Source organism: Cajanus cajan, chromosome 3, assembly GCF_000230855.2.
Source record: "Cajanus cajan strain Asha chromosome 3, NIPB_CcT2T_4, whole genome shotgun sequence".
NCBI classification, from domain to species: Eukaryota; Viridiplantae; Streptophyta; class Magnoliopsida; order Fabales; family Fabaceae; genus Cajanus; species Cajanus cajan.
This window is the reverse complement of record NC_138519.1, coordinates 75,275,607-75,295,718: the sequence shown is the minus strand read 5'-3', so window position 1 is coordinate 75,295,718 and position 20,112 is coordinate 75,275,607. Positions and strand designations below refer to the sequence as shown.

Below are 20,112 nucleotides of genomic sequence, written 5' to 3'. Positions count from 1 at the left end.
GATTAGTCACTACTACCGACGACGATAGATACTTCAGGAAAAAAAAAAATGGGACCGGCAATTTGCTAAAGTGATCGCAAAATCTGATCGGTAATCAGCCGCGGGTGTATGTGTTTGATAAGAAGAACAAAAAGTTAGGGTACATGAAAACAGAAAAACAAAAAATAAAGTGAATAAATATTATGTAAGAATTAAAGAAAAAAATGTTTAATTTATAATAAATAAATAAAATGTGGAAAAATATATAAATAATTACTATTCATTTCCATCCATTTGATAATAAATTAAAAAGATGCCACATTCATATCTTTTTACTTTTATCCTTCTCATTTCCACCGTATCAAATATCTTCTATTTCTTATTTCTATTTTTTCTTCCTCCTTGCTATTTTCTTTCTATTTCAATAAGACCAAACAAAGGGTAAAATTTACACTTTTCATTTCATTTTTACTTACTTTTTTTATCGTTGTACCTATCACATTTATTATATACCATTAAGTATGTCAAATTTAATAGTAACCAATTATGCTGGGTACATCCTGTGCTAGTGATAGAGGAAAAAATTCATTGGCCAATTATATTTAAGAAAACAAGTAACATGAATATACTATTTTATTAAAAATTAGAACATATAATTTATGTACCAAAAATATATATAATTTAGAGAACGAAATTATCAATTTTCCTACTCTTTCAAATAAAAAATCTCGATATTTTTTTTTCTTCTTTCTACTTCGAATGTGCATTTCACATATTACTTCATAATTAGCCAAAAAAAAAATCCCTTAACATGTCAGACTACTCTCCTATTTGTATACTTAATTTTTTACGAATATCTTCACAACTTTCGATCTGTCACCTTTTAATACAATCTTATAATCTTAACAATCTTATATTAGTATTTAAATTATTCATTGTAAATATAAAATATAATTTATTTATTGAAATATTATAAATTTTAATTACATAAATATACATTTATTTTGTAAAATGTACATACAAAATACTAGTTCATATTAAAATGCTTTTCCGTTTCAATTCATTCAAAATTAATTTAAATAGTTTATGAATATATTTGATTACAATATAGATGCTTGGTAAAGAAGTTACTAACGTGTAATATTTTTTTACTTGGCACTTGAAATAGTGTGTGAACAGAAACAAAGTGACAAACCACTGGCATTTCTCTTTTGACAATGTAAAAAAAAGGTGTGAACAATAACAAACAACTCAGATTATTAGGGGAGAATGCAAAGAATCACTAATCATCTTGTCAAGAAACATACTAATGAAACTTAAGATTCATGCCTATTCACCTCAAATCATGGGACACATGCAAGGGATATATTTTGCAGCATCAAGTTGTGTTTCGTAAAGTTGCAGCCCACATAACAGTGACATCAAAGCGTGTAGTACATACAAACCACAGAAAACATGATTTAATTAAAAAGGGTGCAAATAAAGCTCAAATATTTATGAACAACATGATGCAGCCCTAGTTCCTTCGGCGGGTCTATCCACAAGAACCATCCCTGCTGGGTTCTGAGCTGGCTGTGCCCTCGGTAGCCTCTTGGCTGTTCACAAAAACCAAATGTGAATGTCAACAACATTCAGCAGTTTATAGCACAATAGACACTGTTTAAAAGCAATGAAAGGTAATTCAATCATAGAAACCGAAGATATGCTAGCAACACCCTCCCGACATATTCTTTTGAACTTTATCTCAAATAGGTTAAAATTTATAAAAAAAAAAATTATAAAGTTTTGTAGGATTCACTTCTTATTTAACGAGTTTCACTCATGATTATATCATTTACAATATATTTAACCAATGGTAAATAAGATTTGTTGCTAGTACTCCTCTAAAAACAGTGCATGCTTCCTCAACATGAGGTTTAACAGAAACTCAGAAATTAGAGTAACCGAGTAAGTATACAAGATTTCACGTGCCACGAAAAATGAAAGTGGACACCAGCAGGGACGGAAGAAAAATAGTCCAAAAATGATGCAATGAAGTGTAATAATGACATGGTTAGGAGAAAGGAAAAGGGCCAAAAATGTTCCATCATGTAGCCCATAGAGGGAACACACGTTTCATGAGTTGGATGTCAGCAATCAGTAGTGAATATGATAAAAACTTAGCCAGTAAAGTGGGGGCAGATATTTTCTCAATTCTTCCTCCTTCTTTGGACTAATCATGTCCCAATTATCTTTATTTTAAGCGATTCAATTAAAAGATGTAAAAAAACAAAATACTCATTAAGCAGAGCCTAAAACATAATAAAATAGGAATGGACTCGCACCTATTTCATAGAATACATCATTAACGTTGGTTGCAGATTTGGCAGAGGTCTCCATGAAAAATAAACCATTTTCTTCAGCATATACGCGTGCTTCCTGTAATATCAATAAGTTAAATCTAATATACAGGTAGGAGCAAGAGATGTCCTTATAGTACCGGCTATATAAAAAATGAAAATAAACAAAACATATGAAAGCTACCAAACATAACAGAAGAATCCAAATATGTTGCGATGGTAAATTACACACTATAGCACTTTTCTATCATAATTTAAATTTTAAGACAACGGAAAATTAGCATAGCCTGCAAAACAAAACTAAAATCACCATAGTTAAACCGTTCAAAAGCACATACATTTATCCAATTTGCACTTCGCAAAGAGGCACTGACATTAAAAATGCTTTTCGCAAACAAGTTTAAAACCCAGAATTTTATCCCCCACCTAGTTTTATAAAGTTCATTTTCCTCTAGAAATATTTGAATATTCAAAAAAACACTACAACCATTAATCAGTTAGCAAAATCTGACGATGGATCTGCATATTGATAAATTTCTTTGCCAAATGCACACATGCATATCAGTTCAGATCTACATTTTCTGTTGTTTAGGACCAGAATTCATAACTCCTTCCATAGCTCTTTTTTCTATAATTTATGCATTTAATACACATTATATTGTTATTATAATACTCCATATTGATAAATTTCTTTGCCAAATGCACACATGCATATCAGTTCAGATCTACATTTTCTGTTGTTTAGGACCAGAATTCATAACTCCTTCCATAGCTCTTTTTCTTATAATTTATGCATTTAATACACATTATATTGTTATTATAATACTCCATAACTAACATGATATTAAAAGGAATATTGGAAAACAATAATACTTACTTCAGCTGTCACTTTCCTCTTATCTTCCAAATCAGCTTTGTTACCAGCAAGAGCCATGACCATATTAGGATTTCCTGTAACAAAAAAAGAAGAAGAGAAGAAGAACCTGAGTGCATAATTCGAGAATCTACTCAATCTAGATAATTTATGCAACTACCACTACTACAAAGTATTATTTGAGGCAAACCAAAGTAGCTGAATTTTAATTTAATAATGTAGAGAAAACCCTCAAACCAAGCACTATTTATCAACAAAAGCATTGCCTATATTATCTACCTGTTGATCTAGAACATACATCATTGATAGACGAGTCCTAGTGATATTTATGGAAAAATATAAATAAACATTTATTTTAACCATTAAATATCATAGGTAACTCGTTAAACAAACTAGAAGTTCAATCTATGTCTATGGCCCACAGCAAATGGAATCTTGAACATCCCTAATTGTTCACAATCTTCTCATGCACATATTAATTTTCAAACCAAGCATTATTTTTAATATAATAATGCAGAGAAAACCCTCAAACCAAGCATTATTTTTCAACAAAAGCATTGCCTATATTATCTATTTGTTGATCCAGAATGTACACCGTTGATAGATGAATCCTAGTAATATTTATGGAAATATATAAATATTTATTTCAACCATTAAATATCATAGGTAACTTGTTAAACAAACTAAAAGTTCAATATATGTCTCTGGCTCACAGCAGGTGGAATCTTGAATATCACTAGATGTTCTTCACAAGTTTCTCGTGCACACATTCTCACACCATATAATGAATAACTCATCCACATCTCTGCCATTCCATTATAAAACATGAATATAATTTTCTTAAATGATTAGTATAAACCAATCAGACCTTAAATACAAAATAATGACAAGGAATATTAAAAATTGGGGCCAAATTAGTTTACAAATAGGTCACATCCATAAGTTTGTAAACAGTTAATAAATAGTTTAATATCCTTTTGCAATCACTTCAGGAAAAAAAAACACACACACACACACATAAGAAAACTTCAAAACCATTCAGCTAATACCTTGCTTTTGAAGCTCTTGGACCCACTTCTTAGCTCGGGTAAAGGAGTCCTGTAGAGGGAAGATAGAATTAAGCATATTAAAGCACATTAAATAGACAATAACATTAAAAGAATAGCTTCATCCCCACCAAAAGACAAGAATATACCAATCAATCGATAGAACCTTGCAATGAGATTTGATCTACTCTTTTTGCAAAGAGTATGATTTCTTAATGAAGATTCATAATACAATGTTGATCCATTATACTCATTTTTCAATAGTTTATACTTCAAGCCCAGAGAGGGCTTTTGCACAGCAGGTGTATTTAGGTATAAAGACATTCGCAAGCTTTTGATTTTGAGAGTTTAACTTTTAGGGAAGTTGGTCAATAACAAATTCTTTTAAATGAACTTATTCCTCACATTTATTAGTTTCAAGAAATGATAGCATTGATTAGAATAAGTAGACCCAATGCAAGAATTCTCTGGAAATTTTTGTGCAAAGTTTTTGGTTAAAAAGGACCAACCAGATATCCCCTGATGAGGAGAGCATATAATGTCTTAAAAGTATGACTCAAACAGGGTTCCATAATAAGGACCTTCAGGACACCACTCACAATTCAAATAAATATGATTGACTTTTGGTCATGAATTTGGAACTTTCAGGCCCTGAACTTGTCAACTTTTGGAACTGATTTCTGTTTCCCTTCATTCCATTTTAAGGTATAATTCACATATACATACATTCCACTTGGCCAGAACATTTTCAATGTATTAATTTTTTTCCAAGAAACACACGGATTTATTAAATTTGGCAAATCATTTAAGACATTTTAACATCAGTCCAGAAATACTTTTACTAGACCAATGAAATGCAGAAAAAGAGGCACTTGCTTATGCACATAACTCAACAGAACAATTCTACACCTCAACAACATAAGATTTACCATTCACATTATGATTTTGAGACTTATAAGCCTGAACAAACAGGCTGCAATTTTTTTCCATGGCCCGTAATAGCTAATCATAATTTTTCATGTTTTAGATAATGTAAACTTACAAGAAAGAAATAGAAGCATCAAATTATACGTCAAAAACAGTCAATGTCATAGTTTTCAATCTCGTTAACGGCATGCAGTGGCCAACTCTGAAAACGCTATAGCAAGACGTGGGATGACTGCTATTTTAAATATTATCTAGTACAAACTAAATAGTTTATGCTACACACGTAAATACTCAAAAGAAAACAGAGAGAGAGAGAGAGAGAGACAGACAGAAATCATGATAAATAATAGATCACAATTTACATTCACAATTACCACCATTAATCTAGGAACAATAACAACATAGTAATGAAGTCAAAATCCAAAACATGATGGTGAAAAATGAGTTGAAAAAGAAAATAACAATTTAGACTAAAATTGGCAGAATGTGAACTAGGAAGGAGAATGAACAGAAAACAATAAAAAAAAAATGGTCCTGTAAAATGTGAAGGAATAGAGGTCAAAACAAAGGTAACAAGTTTAGTGGAATAATTTAACCCCAAAAAAAAACCTAAACAACATTTCAGGGCAAATTTTACGTTTTTGAAGCTGATATCATCATGATTGCCAAACTCAAGAGAATCTACACATACTCATGGAGCTTTCATAGACTCAACTCATAGGCTTGCCTATTTAAAAAAATATTATTAAAAATGCCTATTAATGGCATATTTGCATGACATAATACTCTTAACACAACAATAATTCAATATTTCACCTCCATAATAAAGAAAAGAAGCAAACTCAAATAATAAGGTGTTATACTACATTAGTACTAAATAAAATTAAACTACATAAATGATCAATACATAAATTCGTAAAAAACATAAGTTCCTACAATGAAAACATTTCAAAAATGATTTTATTTCTTCAAATCATTTGAGTAACAGTAAAACACTAACATTATGGGGTTAATGGGAGGCAAAAGTTACATTTGATTTCAAGCTTTCTAACTCATTTTTTGACTCAGTTTTACGAGTTTAAAAAGTTCATCCGAGTTCATCTAGAAAGTGTTTAACAGAGTTAACACATTTTCTCTACCAAGAATTGTAAACTCATAAGAGTTTATTGGTTAACTCGAGTTTGACAACATTGGATATCATGGTAACACCACTATAGCGCATGAAAAGCCAGTATTGCGACTCCTTATTGAAAACCACTCTGCTATTTGAATCCCATAGAGGTCCAGGGTCGCTCTGCTTTGCTATAGCATGCTATCTACTACTACGGTCAATGTACACCAAATATTGCCAATTTAAATAGGTATTCATAAATATCAAAAGGCAAAGGTATCATACTGAGCTAGTGATGTCATAGACAATGATAGCAGCAGCAGCGCCTCTGTAGTACATGGGAGCCAAGCTGTGGTACCTCTCCTGTCCTGCTGTGTCCCAAATCTCAAACTTCACAGTTGCGTCATTTACAGCAAGTGTCTGGGAAAAGAACGCTGCACCTATCGTTGATTCCTGTCACCACAAAAGATGGCATAAATTCAGCAACCCAATCACCACGTTCCCCTAACTTGACTAATGAGGCACAAAACAACACCTCTAGAAGTCAAAACCTAAAACCATAACGCACAACTATAAACGGAAGGAAAATACTATCTCCCCCACAACGCCATACCACACCACAACTATATAGACATCATTCAAAACTCCAAAGCTATAACATTCAACACTCATTAATCACTACCTTCATAACCTCCATGATCAAATCAAGCTATACCCTTTTGTGACCAACCGAAATTCCTCACATTCTCTATCACAGTTTTTATGAAAATTTCATTCAATCATCTGAAACAACATAACCCTATTTTTGATCGGTCAATTTTCCGGCCGAATTAACATAAATTAGATAAAGTCAAGACAAGCCCGTGATGATAAACGCGAATATTTTCAGTATTTTCATTACACACAACAAACCCAACAAAAAAAACTCAAACAAATAAACCAAGGAGACCCTTTAAACAGGAATAATTCCTAACCAAAACGAAGAAATCAATAAATAAAAAAGGGTTGGAAAAAAACCTGAAATTCGAGAAATTGACCCTTGACAAAGCGCAAAACGAGGCTGGATTTCCCGGCACCCATGTCCCCGAGGAGAACCTGATGAAAATAACAGAGTCAAGGCATAATCGGAATAGAAAAGTTTGAGAAACAGAGAGATAGAGAAAGAGTGGACCCACCAATTTGGCATTGAGATTGTTGTGTCCGATCGTAGCCATGGGAAGAGAATTGGATCGATCGGAAACGGGAACCCAATACGCGAAAGATTGGAATTTTGCACTTTGCGAGTATATAGAAAGAATTGATTTGGAGATTGAAATGATCAAATCAAAGAGACAGAAGAAGAGTCTCTCTCTTTCTCTCTCTCTCTCAATTCTATTGCTTTTCGCTTACGGTGGCTTTATTGTATTTCGCTCTTATAAAATGAGCCGTGTAATTTTGAGATAAAGTCACACATTAAAAAAAATTAACGATTTAAAATTAATTATAATATTAATTATTATTTTTAATTAATAGTTAAATTTAAATATGTATTTAGTTGTTTAAATTTAAGATAAATTTATTTTTTATTTTAGATATTTAAAATTAATTTTTTTAGTCTTTAATTTTTAAAAAACTTATTTTAATTTTTAAATTAAATTCTTTAAGAAAATTTATTAAATACTATCACAATAAATTTATTTGACAGTGTATTTGTTAACGAAAACATAATATTAACTGTTTTAATTTATTATTTTTATATATATTATTAATAATTTAAGAAATTAAAATAAATTTTTAAATTTGAGGAACTGAAATAAAAATCATATTTAAGTTTAATAATTATTATTATTATATTTTTTTAAAGTACAATTACTTATTTTAGTAGAGCCAAATTCGAGTTTATTTGCTGCCGTCTGCGTCCAAACGCATTCGTTTTATTTGTTTTAGGTGTCGTTTTTGTCTTTTCTTTTGCTTTCTTTATTTTATATATATATATATATATGTGGTTATTGGTGGCTTGACTTTGACATGCAAATGGAAAATTGCTTTTGCTTACAACAAAGGCAAGTCCAAGAAAACACGTTGCCTCAAATTTGATTCCTCTATGCTGGGAAAACCCGTAACACCCATTGTTCTTATCTCTCAAGGATTCCATAATGGATTCTCTAACTCTTTCAGTGTTTTTTTTTATGGGGTTTATTTCATACTCAGATTATGATTTTACTTTAGTGATTTTTTTTATAATTACGTCGTTGATAAAAAGTATTTATAGTAAAATAATAATAATTAATCTTTTTTAAAAATAGTTTTACTTTAGTAGTTGATGTCATGGTGGAAGAATATCTTTATTTTAAGTGTGATATTTAAAACTCAAACATTCATCCTTTTATATTAGACATATACAATTATATTATGATATGGTATTTACAATGATCCGACAAATCATTATACTTACTATAGTTTAATCACTATGCAATGAAAAAAATAAATAAAAGATAACTAATCTAGGGTTACCAAGTAACAGTATCTGATTTTGTGCACATGGATATATGTATAGGATAAGAAAAACTCAAAATGGTTCATGTACATATATACAATCTACACAAAATACAATCGTCCACAAAATAAATCATATTCATCGGTCAAGTATCTAAACATGACCTAAACTGCATATGAGCAGTGTCATCACAAAATAAATCATCTCTAGCATCATCTTCCACTCTTTACACAAATCAGTCATACCCCACTCTTATACCAAATATGATTATTGCAATTTCAACGACAAGGAAAAGAAGTGTAAGCTTGTGAATAAAATCAACATACATAACAACAATAAAGGTACTAACTTAATAACAACTTAAAGCAACAATATTCATCAACCAAACAACTTCACTTATCATCAATTACTACGTAAACAACTTATAACATAATACAACTTATCAACTTCAACTCAATAACATGTTCAATATAAGCAACAATAAACAATAAATGTATCGTCACACATATCAACTATGGAACTTTACTACAATAGAGATGAAGAACTTAAGTGACTAAACCTTACCGAATTATAGCATTTGACCTATCGCAACTAAGTCAAGTATAGATAATTTTAGGCTTCTTAAAGAACCTGTTTAACAATTTAATTTGATTTTTTAGGTGTCGTCACTTAAATTAGGAAACCTAGTACTATTGTTAGGATATAACAATTTGGATATGAGTCTATCACAACATTAACTTGCAACATTAAGTCTCATGTGGTACTAGCCCACCGACTACCCTCCAGATACTACACTTTTCTAATATCCAGTTTGAAAACAAAGTTCTCGACCGTGTACCTTACTCAGTTGCTTGCTTATACACTTATGTCTCAACCTTGCCCATATACAGATACCGTGTAAAACCTATAAGATACTATTTAAAGTAACTACTTATTTAGAAGTTAACTTACTTATTAAAGGGTTTTAACTCGAGCTCACAAAGCACTACAACTTATATTCACACAATGAGATATGTTAATTTTTACAATGTTTACTCTCCTGTAGTTTTTATATATCTAAATAAAGATATATATTTATAGCACATGCCTATAATATAACAATTTACTTAACTATAGCAATATACAACTTCACAACTTAATCATCTATCAACTTACATCTTAACAAGATAAACATCATCATATAGTATATCAACTTAAAACAAAATGGACTATCATCATATCATTTTCATCATACAACTTAATCATCATCTTTTAATTATAAAACAACTTAAACAACACATTAGAATCATACAACTCACACTTTGCACCATCTCTTGGTCGCCCGATGCCATCAAGGCAAGGGAGCTTCCTGTCTTGCCTACACCCAATGTTACTTGCGTCCAACATGGTTGAAACATAGAGTATCTCACTCTCTCGTGCTTGGTGTGGAAAAAGCCTACGTCCAACTCCAATCAAGTAAAGGGCCTCGACTTGATCCATGTCTAATGCCACTCCTTTGATGCTCAGTGGAATTTCAACCTGAGACAATTCTTTCTCTTCACATCTGAACCATTCAAATCATGCACAAAGTAATTTCAACCTAAGAGATTCTCTCTCCTCACATCAAGTTTCACCAATCCTACATCCAGCGTGAGCAAGACATAACCCATTGGTTGAAGTCACGCTCAGTGCCTTGAAGTCGCATCCAACGTGACATTAATTTTTGCACTTACGCAGAAATTGAATTTGCCCAATCCACCTTAAGAACAACAACTTGCCAATATGCATTACATAATACAACTTATAAACAACATGTAAATCCTAATTTTAACATCAAACAATATATGCAATCATTATCTTTCAAGAATCATCATATCTAACTCATGCACCACTTCAAGAAAACCAAAAATCCAACAAGTCATCAGCTCATCTTCATTCAATCAAGGAATCAATAGATGAAACCCAACAACAATAGTCCACATGAATTTTCAACAAATAACACAAAGCTTATTTTACTTCTTGTCAATCCAAACTGAAGAGAGGAGAAGAGAAGGAAGAACAATATGAACCCAACTTAAGATTCTTAACTCCACAAGTTTCAAATCTCTAACTCAACCAAGTAATTTAGTTAATAAGAAGATGAAGGGAAAGATTTTCAAAAAAGGAAGAAGAAGAAGGTTATGAATTTTATTTTTTTTTGATAAGCAAACAAGATTTAAATTATTGGGAGTACAAGGGGTACTCCAACCCGTTACAATAGAGTTCAAAACCAAAACAAAAATTATGAGATACACAAACCCGGATTATAATACCAACTAATGTAACTAAAAGAACAACCAGGGACAGAACTAGTAATCCACTTCCATGAACGTAGTTTAATGCTGTCCAACACTTCCTTGCAATCCATAACACCTTGCTGAAAGATAATAACATTCCGATGAAGCCACAGTGACCAAATTACAGACACCCAAACCACTTGAAAACACTGAGAGCGTTTTTTATATATACCAAGATTCATCCAATATTGGTAGAGAGAAGTTAAAGAATTTGGAAGGACCACCGCAACCTCCAACTAATTAGCAACAGCTAACCAAATATTAAAAGTCATTGGACACATTAGAAAGAGATGAAGAGGGTCTTCGACAAACAGAGAGCAAAGAGAGCATAAATTGTTATCCAACTCCACACCACGAACTTGTAACAATGATTTGCATAGGAATGCATTCATGAACACCTGCCAACAGAACATCAAGCACTTGATCGGAGCCTTGCATTTCCAAAGAAGGTTATGAATTTTAGAGAGTCTCTCTCTAACTTCTTTGTAAAATTCTTAAAACATGAACATGTGAGATTCACATCTTATATTTATGTCTTCTGCCACTAGAATTATTGAGCTATAAAGTGAAATGACCTACCGAATATCTATATAATTTAAAACTATTTTATAATAAAATATATTAAATAGATTAATTTTAAAGTATTTATTATATATTTATAAAAATATAAATTCTTAGGATCTAACTCTTCTATAAATATAAGAGTTAAGATAGCAATTAGAAAATGAAGGCGCAGTAATGCAAGTAGAAATAATATAAATAAATGCATAATAATGATAATAATATTTAAAAATTTAAATAAAAAAATGAACACCCCGTCGTTATAAAACTTTTCCAATGGGATTTTTTTTTCCAACAATTATGACATGTGGCATGATAAGATATTATTTCTTTATAGCAAGATAAGATGTTATCTTGTTATATAGCAAATGAAAGATTGATAAATATGGAGAAGAAGTTGTGTGAATTGTTGTATCTTGTCTTTCCGTTCTAATCGAGAGAGATAAACAATAACTTCTGATGGCAACACATTAACCAAAAGACATTTAATGTGTGAACAAACTAAGCAGAAGTTAACTATGTTCAAATAATTTGAACTGCCCAAAAGTTGAAATCAAAACTACTCTTTTTATAATGAAGGGGTCAAGCGTCTTACACATTGAGAAGAGAAAAAATTAGAATAGAGAGAGGAATAAATGTGAGACTCTTAAAAAAAACATCTCTTTCTCACTTTGAGAAAACTGACAAAAGTGAAGGAGTATTAACTGAATAGTGAAATTATAAGACATGGAAATGTAATCCGATTCGATTCTGAGAAAATTTACGATAATTCACATTGACTTAATTGAGTTAGACTCTTAATATGCTTTATATAAATGTCTACGTATATTACTTAGCCTACCAGCTAATTTATCATGCTTTGTATAAATGTCTAAATAATATTATGTTATACTTAATACTTAGCCTACCAGCTAATTCACACTTTTTTTTATAATATTATATATATCGATAAAAAAAATTCATATTTAAAATGAATCAAATATAGTACAATTTAATTTTGCATAGAACACACAAAGTATAATTGTTTTTTATACGATAATATTTTTTTTTGGCTGTCTAAGAACACACAAAATTTATTTTTTTTTCTGCTCCACTTTTTTATTAACTTAAATAAACATTATCATACCTATCTTGTTATCATCCAACGTGTTAGTGACGAAAGAAACAGTGCCAAGTAAACCACAGCCCCGAGGGGGAAAAACAAATCCTCGTGTAACTATTTTTAAGAAAAAAAAATATAAATTTCATTTCCGCATTCAATACGAAAATAATTTTGAAGACAATATTGATATTGATTAAAATCACATTCAAACATTTATTTAATTAGCTGCGTTAATTAATATAAAATACGGGGTTTAACCAATGTTAATTGTGTTTAGAAACTATATTAGAAACCTGGTTATACGTGGCTAATTTAGTGTGCCTCTTATTTTTGGTCTTTTATGATGCTCCCACACCCTCACCCTTCCTGTGCTGTGCTTCCCCTGTACCGAAAGTAATTTAATTTTGTACAATTAAAAAGGAAGGGAAATGATTTCTGGTCCTTTTTGGGCTTAATGCAAAAGGCACAATAAACATAAAGAACAAGATATAGACAGGACTAACAAACAAACTAGCTTAAGGAAAGAAAGCACATTGTCTGCCAAGATGTTGATTAAGGAAAACGTTGAGAAGCTACCTACAAGTAGTACACACCCACATTGTGGGGATCAACCACGATAACATAGCTACATACATCTTAATAAGCCAAGCTAAAAAACAAAAAAAAAAACTGTTCAACTCCAGTGAGGATAATAAGAGGAAATGGGGTTTGGTTACTTAAAGAACAGATACAATTCGTTATATCGAATGGCTAATTTGGCCATTGCGTTATGCAGATTCATTGTCTGAAATCACATTCTGGAGATCTGAAGAGGTATAAGAGTCGCAAGCATTTCATGCCTAACAGAAACTAGAGGCTGCTTTTCAGCGTGGCCTTGATTCTCTGAAAGATATGTCTGAACATTATCAGCAGCCATAAGCCCAGCAGAGTAGGCTCCATGCACAGATCCCTGGTTGTCCAAGCTTACAGCTTCCCCTCCAAAGAATAGATTGCCCACTGGTGCACGAAGCTTGTCGTACACGTCATTTGGTTTTCCAACTAAATCATATGAGTAACAACCGAGAGAGTTTGGATCTGTTCCCCATCGAGACACAAGATACTGAACCTGCAAAAGTCCAAACACAATAAGTAGGATGCAGACACGAGGATAAAGCAAAGTAAACTTCTAATAGAGGTGAACTTACTGGCTCAGAAGCATTTGGAAACATCTTCCTGAGCTGTTTCATTACAAATTTTGCGGCTGCCTCGTCAGATAGCTTCTCGATGTCATAAGCAAACCTTCCAGCTACCATATAGACAAGAACAGGATGGCCTGTTGCTTTGTGTAGATTAAGAAAATAACCACAGGCATAAGAAGTCGGAGCAACCATGCCCAAGAGTTCTACGTTAGGCCAAAATACTTTGTCAAATCTTAGGGCAACCTTATTTTCATTACCCACACCAAGATCTGATATTGCAGAAACCTTCCAATCAGGAAGTTTTGGTTCAAATTGAATTAAATTGGCTTTTAGGATTCCAATAGGAACAGTTATGATAGCAGCATCAGCAACAAAGTCCCTGCCATCCTCCACCGTGACCATTACCTTGTTGTAACCACTGGATATCTTTTTCACCCTACATGATGAGGTATCACAAAAGGATCAAAATTGGGTTACAGTAAAATTAGGGAACTATTCTTATTTTAAAGTAAAATACAATTAAATGTATCCACCTACTCAAGTTACAGCAAAAGGAGTTTAGCGTAAAATAAAGTTGAAACTAATTGCGGAACAATGTCATTGATGGTAAATCAATCAGTGAAGTACCAAGTCCCATCAAATGTTTATTCAATCAATTAAGCCATCTAAACATAGGCCAGGGGCGTATCTTTAAAAATAACTAGAAAAAAGACTACCGGTGTAGGTTTTGAAATCAACATACTTTTAATTAACAGAAAATCAACTTTAAAAACCAAAAAATAATTTCCAGTGTTTATTATTCTCTGGGATCCAAACATACTTTTCTCTTTTGTTTCTCCATTTATTACATGTTCAGTCATGAAAAATGACATGTAGGTAAGTCATACACTAGATCTTACCTGTGATTCAACCGTATGTCAATATCTTTTGCAAGAGCTTTTATAACAGGATCATATCCTTGCACCATGAGTCCATGACCACCAGAGAGCACATGTTCCTATAATCAGGAACCTCAACAATGTAAGCATTAATTTGGGTTATTAAATAATGATGAGTTGATTTTCCACATATAAATAGAATACAACAATAAAATTTGAATATGAAAAACCTTCATCTCATTTTGTCAACTTAAACTAGATAAATAACCCAAGGTCAAAAAGAAAAAGGCAACAAAAGCCTTCCACCTTAACCTATGACATAAGCGAAAAAAATTTATCATGGGAAGCTCATATGTCAAATGAAGACTGTCAAGTAGCTTATCTCGAGAAATGCAAATTATTAGTAGATTAATTAACAATAATTGATTATTTATCTACTATATTCCCTATTTTTTGAATAAGTTTTAAATATGATAAGTATATAATAATCCAAATAAAACAATACTTCGAACTTTTTATATAAATTAGCTATTTTTAGATTTCTGCTTAAGTGCTTATAATACTCATCCCAAGTTTTCATCATTTATATAAACAATAACCCAAGAAAATGATAGCAGATTAAGGGATATGAATGAAATCATGTATAAAATACATAAGTATTTGTTGAACAGTAGAGGCAAAAGAATATCTTATATCTTTCAAATTAGATTGGCACTTGCCTGATCCCAGGTTTTTAGTGAAATCATATCTGCATCAGCAGCAAACCAAGCTTCCATTCTACATATAAACCATTGCAGCACTTCATGGGCAAGTCCTTTTTGCCTGCAGAAAATTTTGTCAATTACAGCAATAGAGTGGAACTCAAAGCCTCAATGTTTGCACATAATATTGTCTTCACAATCAAATACCTTAGTTTTGGATGCTTATCTAGCACAACTGAAATAGCTTCGGAAACTGAGATGTCATCCGGACATTCCTCCCTCACTTTCCCTGTCTGTAGTCACCAGATCATTAGATTCAAGATTAGGATAATCAGAACTGCATTTACGATTGAAAAATACCATGTCATATGCTGTAAAGTGAAAAGGTCTTACCTCTTCCAGAATTTTCTTAAAGGTGTCTCCTACTTCAACGACCAATTGTTGTGGAACTTGATTACCATCAATGTTAAATAGCATATAACTGAAAAAAAAAACATAAAAATACATTTACTATGTAATAAACTAGTAGTAGAATTGCAAAAGTCCCAAATATATTATTCTTTTGAACACAACAGTAAATCATATATGTATGCTTCGTTTTCAATTGAGACAAACTTTGTCATGGACTATGAATTTGGAAGACATACAGCAGAAAAAATAAAAAATAATAGGAGCAGGAAGGCAAAAGGGGGAATTGAGGAGTGAGATAGTTACACACATTTGTAATTCCTTTTAGAGAGGGAGAAGAAGGGGGGAGTCAGTTTTATTTCAGTTAGTAGTGGGTTAGGAGATTTGTTCTGCAGGCATGGCAGATTTCATCTTTGCAATACATTCATCTATTTTTTTCAATAATACATTACTTTTCTCCTATTTCTGTTTTGGTCTCTATATTGGTGATTCATAAGCATTCAATACATTAAGGCCCATTGCTAGGACTTAAAAGCACATGAGGAGAGTCCAACACAAAAGATTAGTCCATTATGTGGAAGAGCCTCAAGGTTTAAGTACCACATTGAGCTTCAATTTTTACTCAATGTGGGACTCCTAACATTGCATCTTAAAACTTCAAATGCATCAATCTCAGTGGAATTGCAGAAATGAAGGATTATTACCTTTCCAAATCATGGTCATACAAGACAGAGTTGTCACCACTGGTACGATATAATGAAAGCCCCAGGCCACGGATCAATGGAGCCAATGGATTCTCATTACAGACTCCATGTAACCTGAAAATTTCATCAATGTCTCATTCCATTGACTGTTTCTTATACGTAAATTATAGTGTATAAAGGCTAATATAACAAAATGATCATATTTCAGTTATCAGGGCAAAAACAGTGTATCTCACTACAGTCACAAACATCATACTTCCATGTAGTATCTTTCAATATAAGCAATATGTATGTATGTATTAGAAAACTCTCTTCCAGCTTACGAAGAACAGCTAAATCCTTAGAAGGAGAATAGAAAGTTAAAAATAAATATTTAATCCAAAAGGTCAATAAATGAAAGTGGTAATGAGCATAATACATTTCTAACAACGTACTGAATCACAAGCCTCAATAGTGAGAAAAGAAAAAAGAGAAAAGCCATTAGGTTTCAAGAACTGAGTGAATCAATCTAAAACTGCAATTTGTGTAACATCCAAAACTGAAGACGACAGTTAACTTTAAAAAGTTGAAAGAAATGGCAAATGTTCCGGTATGCTTAAAAGTCTCACATCGCTTAGGAGTCGAGGCTAAGGATAGTTTATAAACACCATCCCTCCTTAACCCACCGAGGCGCCTTTTAAAGGACAAAACCGTGACAGCCCAACAAGAGCCAAAACGGACAATACCTCAGATGCGGTGACCCTAATGATGACAGCGGACTTACGGTAGGAACATTTGGCGCTAGAAGGAGGGTCTAGGCCACTCTTGCCCCTTAGCATCGATTAGGGGACTTGTTCCAGTAAGCCTAAAAGTCTCACATCGTTTCGGAGTCGAGGCTAAGGGTAGTTTATAAACACCCTCCCTCCTTAACCCATTGAGGCGCCTTTTAAAGGACAAAACCGTGACGGCCCAACGAGTGCCAAAGCGGACAATACCTCGGATGCACTTACGGCAGGAACATTTGGCGCTAGAAGGAGGGTCTAGGCTACTCTTGCCCCTTAACATCGACTGAGGGACTTGTTCCGGTAAACCTAAAAGTCCCACATCGCTTCGGAGTCGAGGCTAAGAGTAGTTTATAAACACCGTCCCTCCTTAACCCACCGAGGCGCCTTTTAAAGGACAAAACTGTGTCAGCCCAACGAGTGCCAAAGCGGACAATACCTCGGATGCAGTGACCCTAACGATGACAGCGGACTTACGATAGGAACAACAAGAATTTGACAAAATTGAAAGAATTGAGCAAATAAAAAACAAGATATATAAAAAAGCACAAGTGACATAAAGGGAGCCATCTTTTGGAAACCAGTATTCTATCAACAAATAAAGTCCCTTGTTCTCATAAGCTATTGATAACTTTTATTTGAGCAACATGGGCTAAGCTGGATATGGTGGTCTAGTTCTAGTAGACATGTGCCAACAATATGTGAGCAGAGCTTTGTACTATGAGAAATGATTAATTTTAGCACAAAATTCAATTAACCAAGTTCAAAATCCTTGTGCTCTACCTAACTATTGAGGCTATGTCCTTGTTTCAATTGATACCAAACCCAGAAGTAGGGTATAAAACAAAGCAACCAAATTAGGCAAGTTTAAACCTCATAAAAAGACAATGCACCAATTTTATTTACCTTTCATCTACAAAACCATGTCGCAACAAATACACTTTCAGAAGAACAAATGAACTTACCATGAGGCTCCCATGTCAACTGGACAACCAAATGAGTGGTCAGTATTAATTCGACCCCCAAGCCTATCTCGTGACTCCAGTACAGTCACCTAGCCAAATGATGAAGATAAGCCAAGGCATAAGGCATGGAAAAAGTCTTTAAGCTCACCTAATTAAACAAAATTGAAAAAATAAAGAGGAAGTCTGATCGTAATGATATGACACCTTAAAAGATGCATCATAGAGTCTTCGAGCTGCAGCAATTCCAGATATTCCTGCACCAATCACAATAACGGAAGGGGGTGGTCTGTTTTTGCCCTCAATGAGTGAGGCAATTTTACCTGATCATTGCGAAAATCAGAAGGGGTGAAATCCTAATTCATAATGAGAATGAACTAAAAAACCACATAAAACAATATCTCACGTCAACTTTTCAATATACAACATTTCAAACATGAAAATAAACTAAACATACTACATTGCTTGCCTTATAGTTGCATAGTATACATACCTACATGCAAGATATTGAAAATACCCAAAAGTTACAAATTTCGCTAATAACTTTATTACTCCCAACACAGGAATCAAACCGTTCACATACACTTAAACCAGACAAAAGCATTTATGGCATAAAATTATGAAAGTGCTCCAAAGATCCATATAGTGTGTTTGGGTGAGCATTTGCAAAATTGATTTTAAATGAAATTAATTGTGGTTAATATTGATTTTGAAGTTATGAGATTCATGTTTCGATGTTTTCATTCCAAAAACTAATCTAAAAAAAAATTATCTAACGCAAAAGCTACATAAAGTTATTTCAATTCAAATAAATTCCCAACATAAAAACAAAATGAACATCCACGTAAAATCACGGTATTCGGTATTTCACATGATACTGGATCTTCTAACATAAATCCAGCTCAATTAAGTGCTGTTTGGTTAAAATTTAAAAACGCGTCAAGTCAGGTCCGACCCAAAGCTACGCTTTGTAGCTCACAAATTTTACGTAAAAAACGCAAGTATGAGATATAAAACGCAGAACAAAATATCCTCTAATCACAAATAAACTACTCATGCAGACACTATCTACTTTATAGCAAGATCTACCTTATGCATGAGATTATAAAAATAAAAAGAAAATTAAAAAAAGTACATTATTCATACACAACACCACAGATCTTTCTTACAAGATAAACAAACTAGCAATTCCTTGAACATCAACAGAAAAATCCAAAACATAACAATATACTACATCTATTCATAAAGTTGAAAATTAAAAAAAAAAATAGAGAAAAACAAAATCCGGCATGCAAGATTGCGAACCGAAGAAGGTGAAAACACTAACCATCGACGAAACGCTCGGGGAAGATGTGATTAGGGTCCATGTTGGGCGAGGGAATCGAAAGCGAGAGAGAGGGAGGGAATCGAATAGGAATGAAGGAACGATTATGGAATCAAATGAAATGAAATCGAATCGAATTGGAGAGGGTTGTTCAAGGCTGTATAGGAATGGGGAAATTGGATACTAACTGAAACGAATTGCAAAAAATTAACAGCAAAATGCCGGCAATGAAGCGGCTGAGATGGGGAGAGAAACGCAACTTCTCAAAATATATCATAATCCTATTGTTTCGATCAAAATCCAAACGGAGAACCTTCCTTGCATAAGAACGATGCTAAACCCCTATTCCAATTCGATCGCACGCACCCTCTCTCTCTCTCTCTCTAATGGAATTGCACAAGATGATTATTGCAAACTCTCTCAACAAACACTCTATTTATACTTCACGGGAACGCTTTTCGCCTTC

General features: G+C 32.8%; 2 protein-coding genes across 2 annotated transcripts; both read right to left on the bottom strand.

The window, feature by feature from the left end:
• Window positions 1-1,212: 1,212 nt before the first annotated feature.
• Window positions 1,213-7,674, bottom strand: LOC109795087 (ras-related protein RHN1). Its single transcript, XM_020354504.3, has 7 exons — window positions 7,452-7,674; window positions 7,294-7,371; window positions 6,562-6,729; window positions 4,242-4,290; window positions 3,196-3,269; window positions 2,304-2,397; window positions 1,213-1,574 (listed from the first exon to the last, which is right to left on the bottom strand). The coding sequence occupies exons 1-7, from the start codon at window positions 7,488-7,490 to the stop codon at window positions 1,474-1,476; spliced, it is 603 nt and encodes a 200-aa protein (XP_020210093.1). The 5' UTR covers window positions 7,491-7,674; the 3' UTR covers window positions 1,213-1,473.
• Window positions 7,675-13,245: 5,571 nt separating this feature from the next.
• Window positions 13,246-20,112, bottom strand: PAO4 (polyamine oxidase 4). Its single transcript, XM_020354740.3, has 10 exons — window positions 19,650-20,112; window positions 18,530-18,645; window positions 18,326-18,414; window positions 16,600-16,713; window positions 15,881-15,968; window positions 15,695-15,780; window positions 15,506-15,608; window positions 14,808-14,905; window positions 13,915-14,344; window positions 13,246-13,835 (listed from the first exon to the last, which is right to left on the bottom strand). Exons 1-10 carry the CDS (start codon window positions 19,687-19,689, stop codon window positions 13,521-13,523), a joined length of 1,479 nt encoding a protein of 492 aa, XP_020210329.1. The 5' UTR covers window positions 19,690-20,112; the 3' UTR covers window positions 13,246-13,520.

Bases quoted from the DNA above. Each gene is read 5' to 3' on its own strand.
- LOC109795087 (XM_020354504.3), bottom strand. From the start codon at position 7,490: ATGGCTACGATCGGACACAACAATCTCAATGCCAAATTG. The intron at 7,372-7,451 runs GTGGGTCCACTC...TATTTTCATCAG, and splicing joins ACAATCTCAATGCCAAATTG to GTTCTCCTCGGGGACATGGG. The intron at 4,291-6,561 runs GTATGATACCTT...TTCCCTCTACAG, and splicing joins TCTATGACATCACTAGCTCA to GACTCCTTTACCCGAGCTAA.
- PAO4 (XM_020354740.3), bottom strand. From the start codon at position 19,689: ATGGACCCTAATCACATCTTCCCCGAGCGTTTCGTCGATG. The intron at 15,969-16,599 runs GTAATAATCCTT...TTTTTTTTTCAG, and splicing joins TATGACCATGATTTGGAAAG to TTATATGCTATTTAACATTG. The intron at 15,609-15,694 runs GTATTTGATTGT...AATTTTCTGCAG, and splicing joins GATAAGCATCCAAAACTAAG to GCAAAAAGGACTTGCCCATG.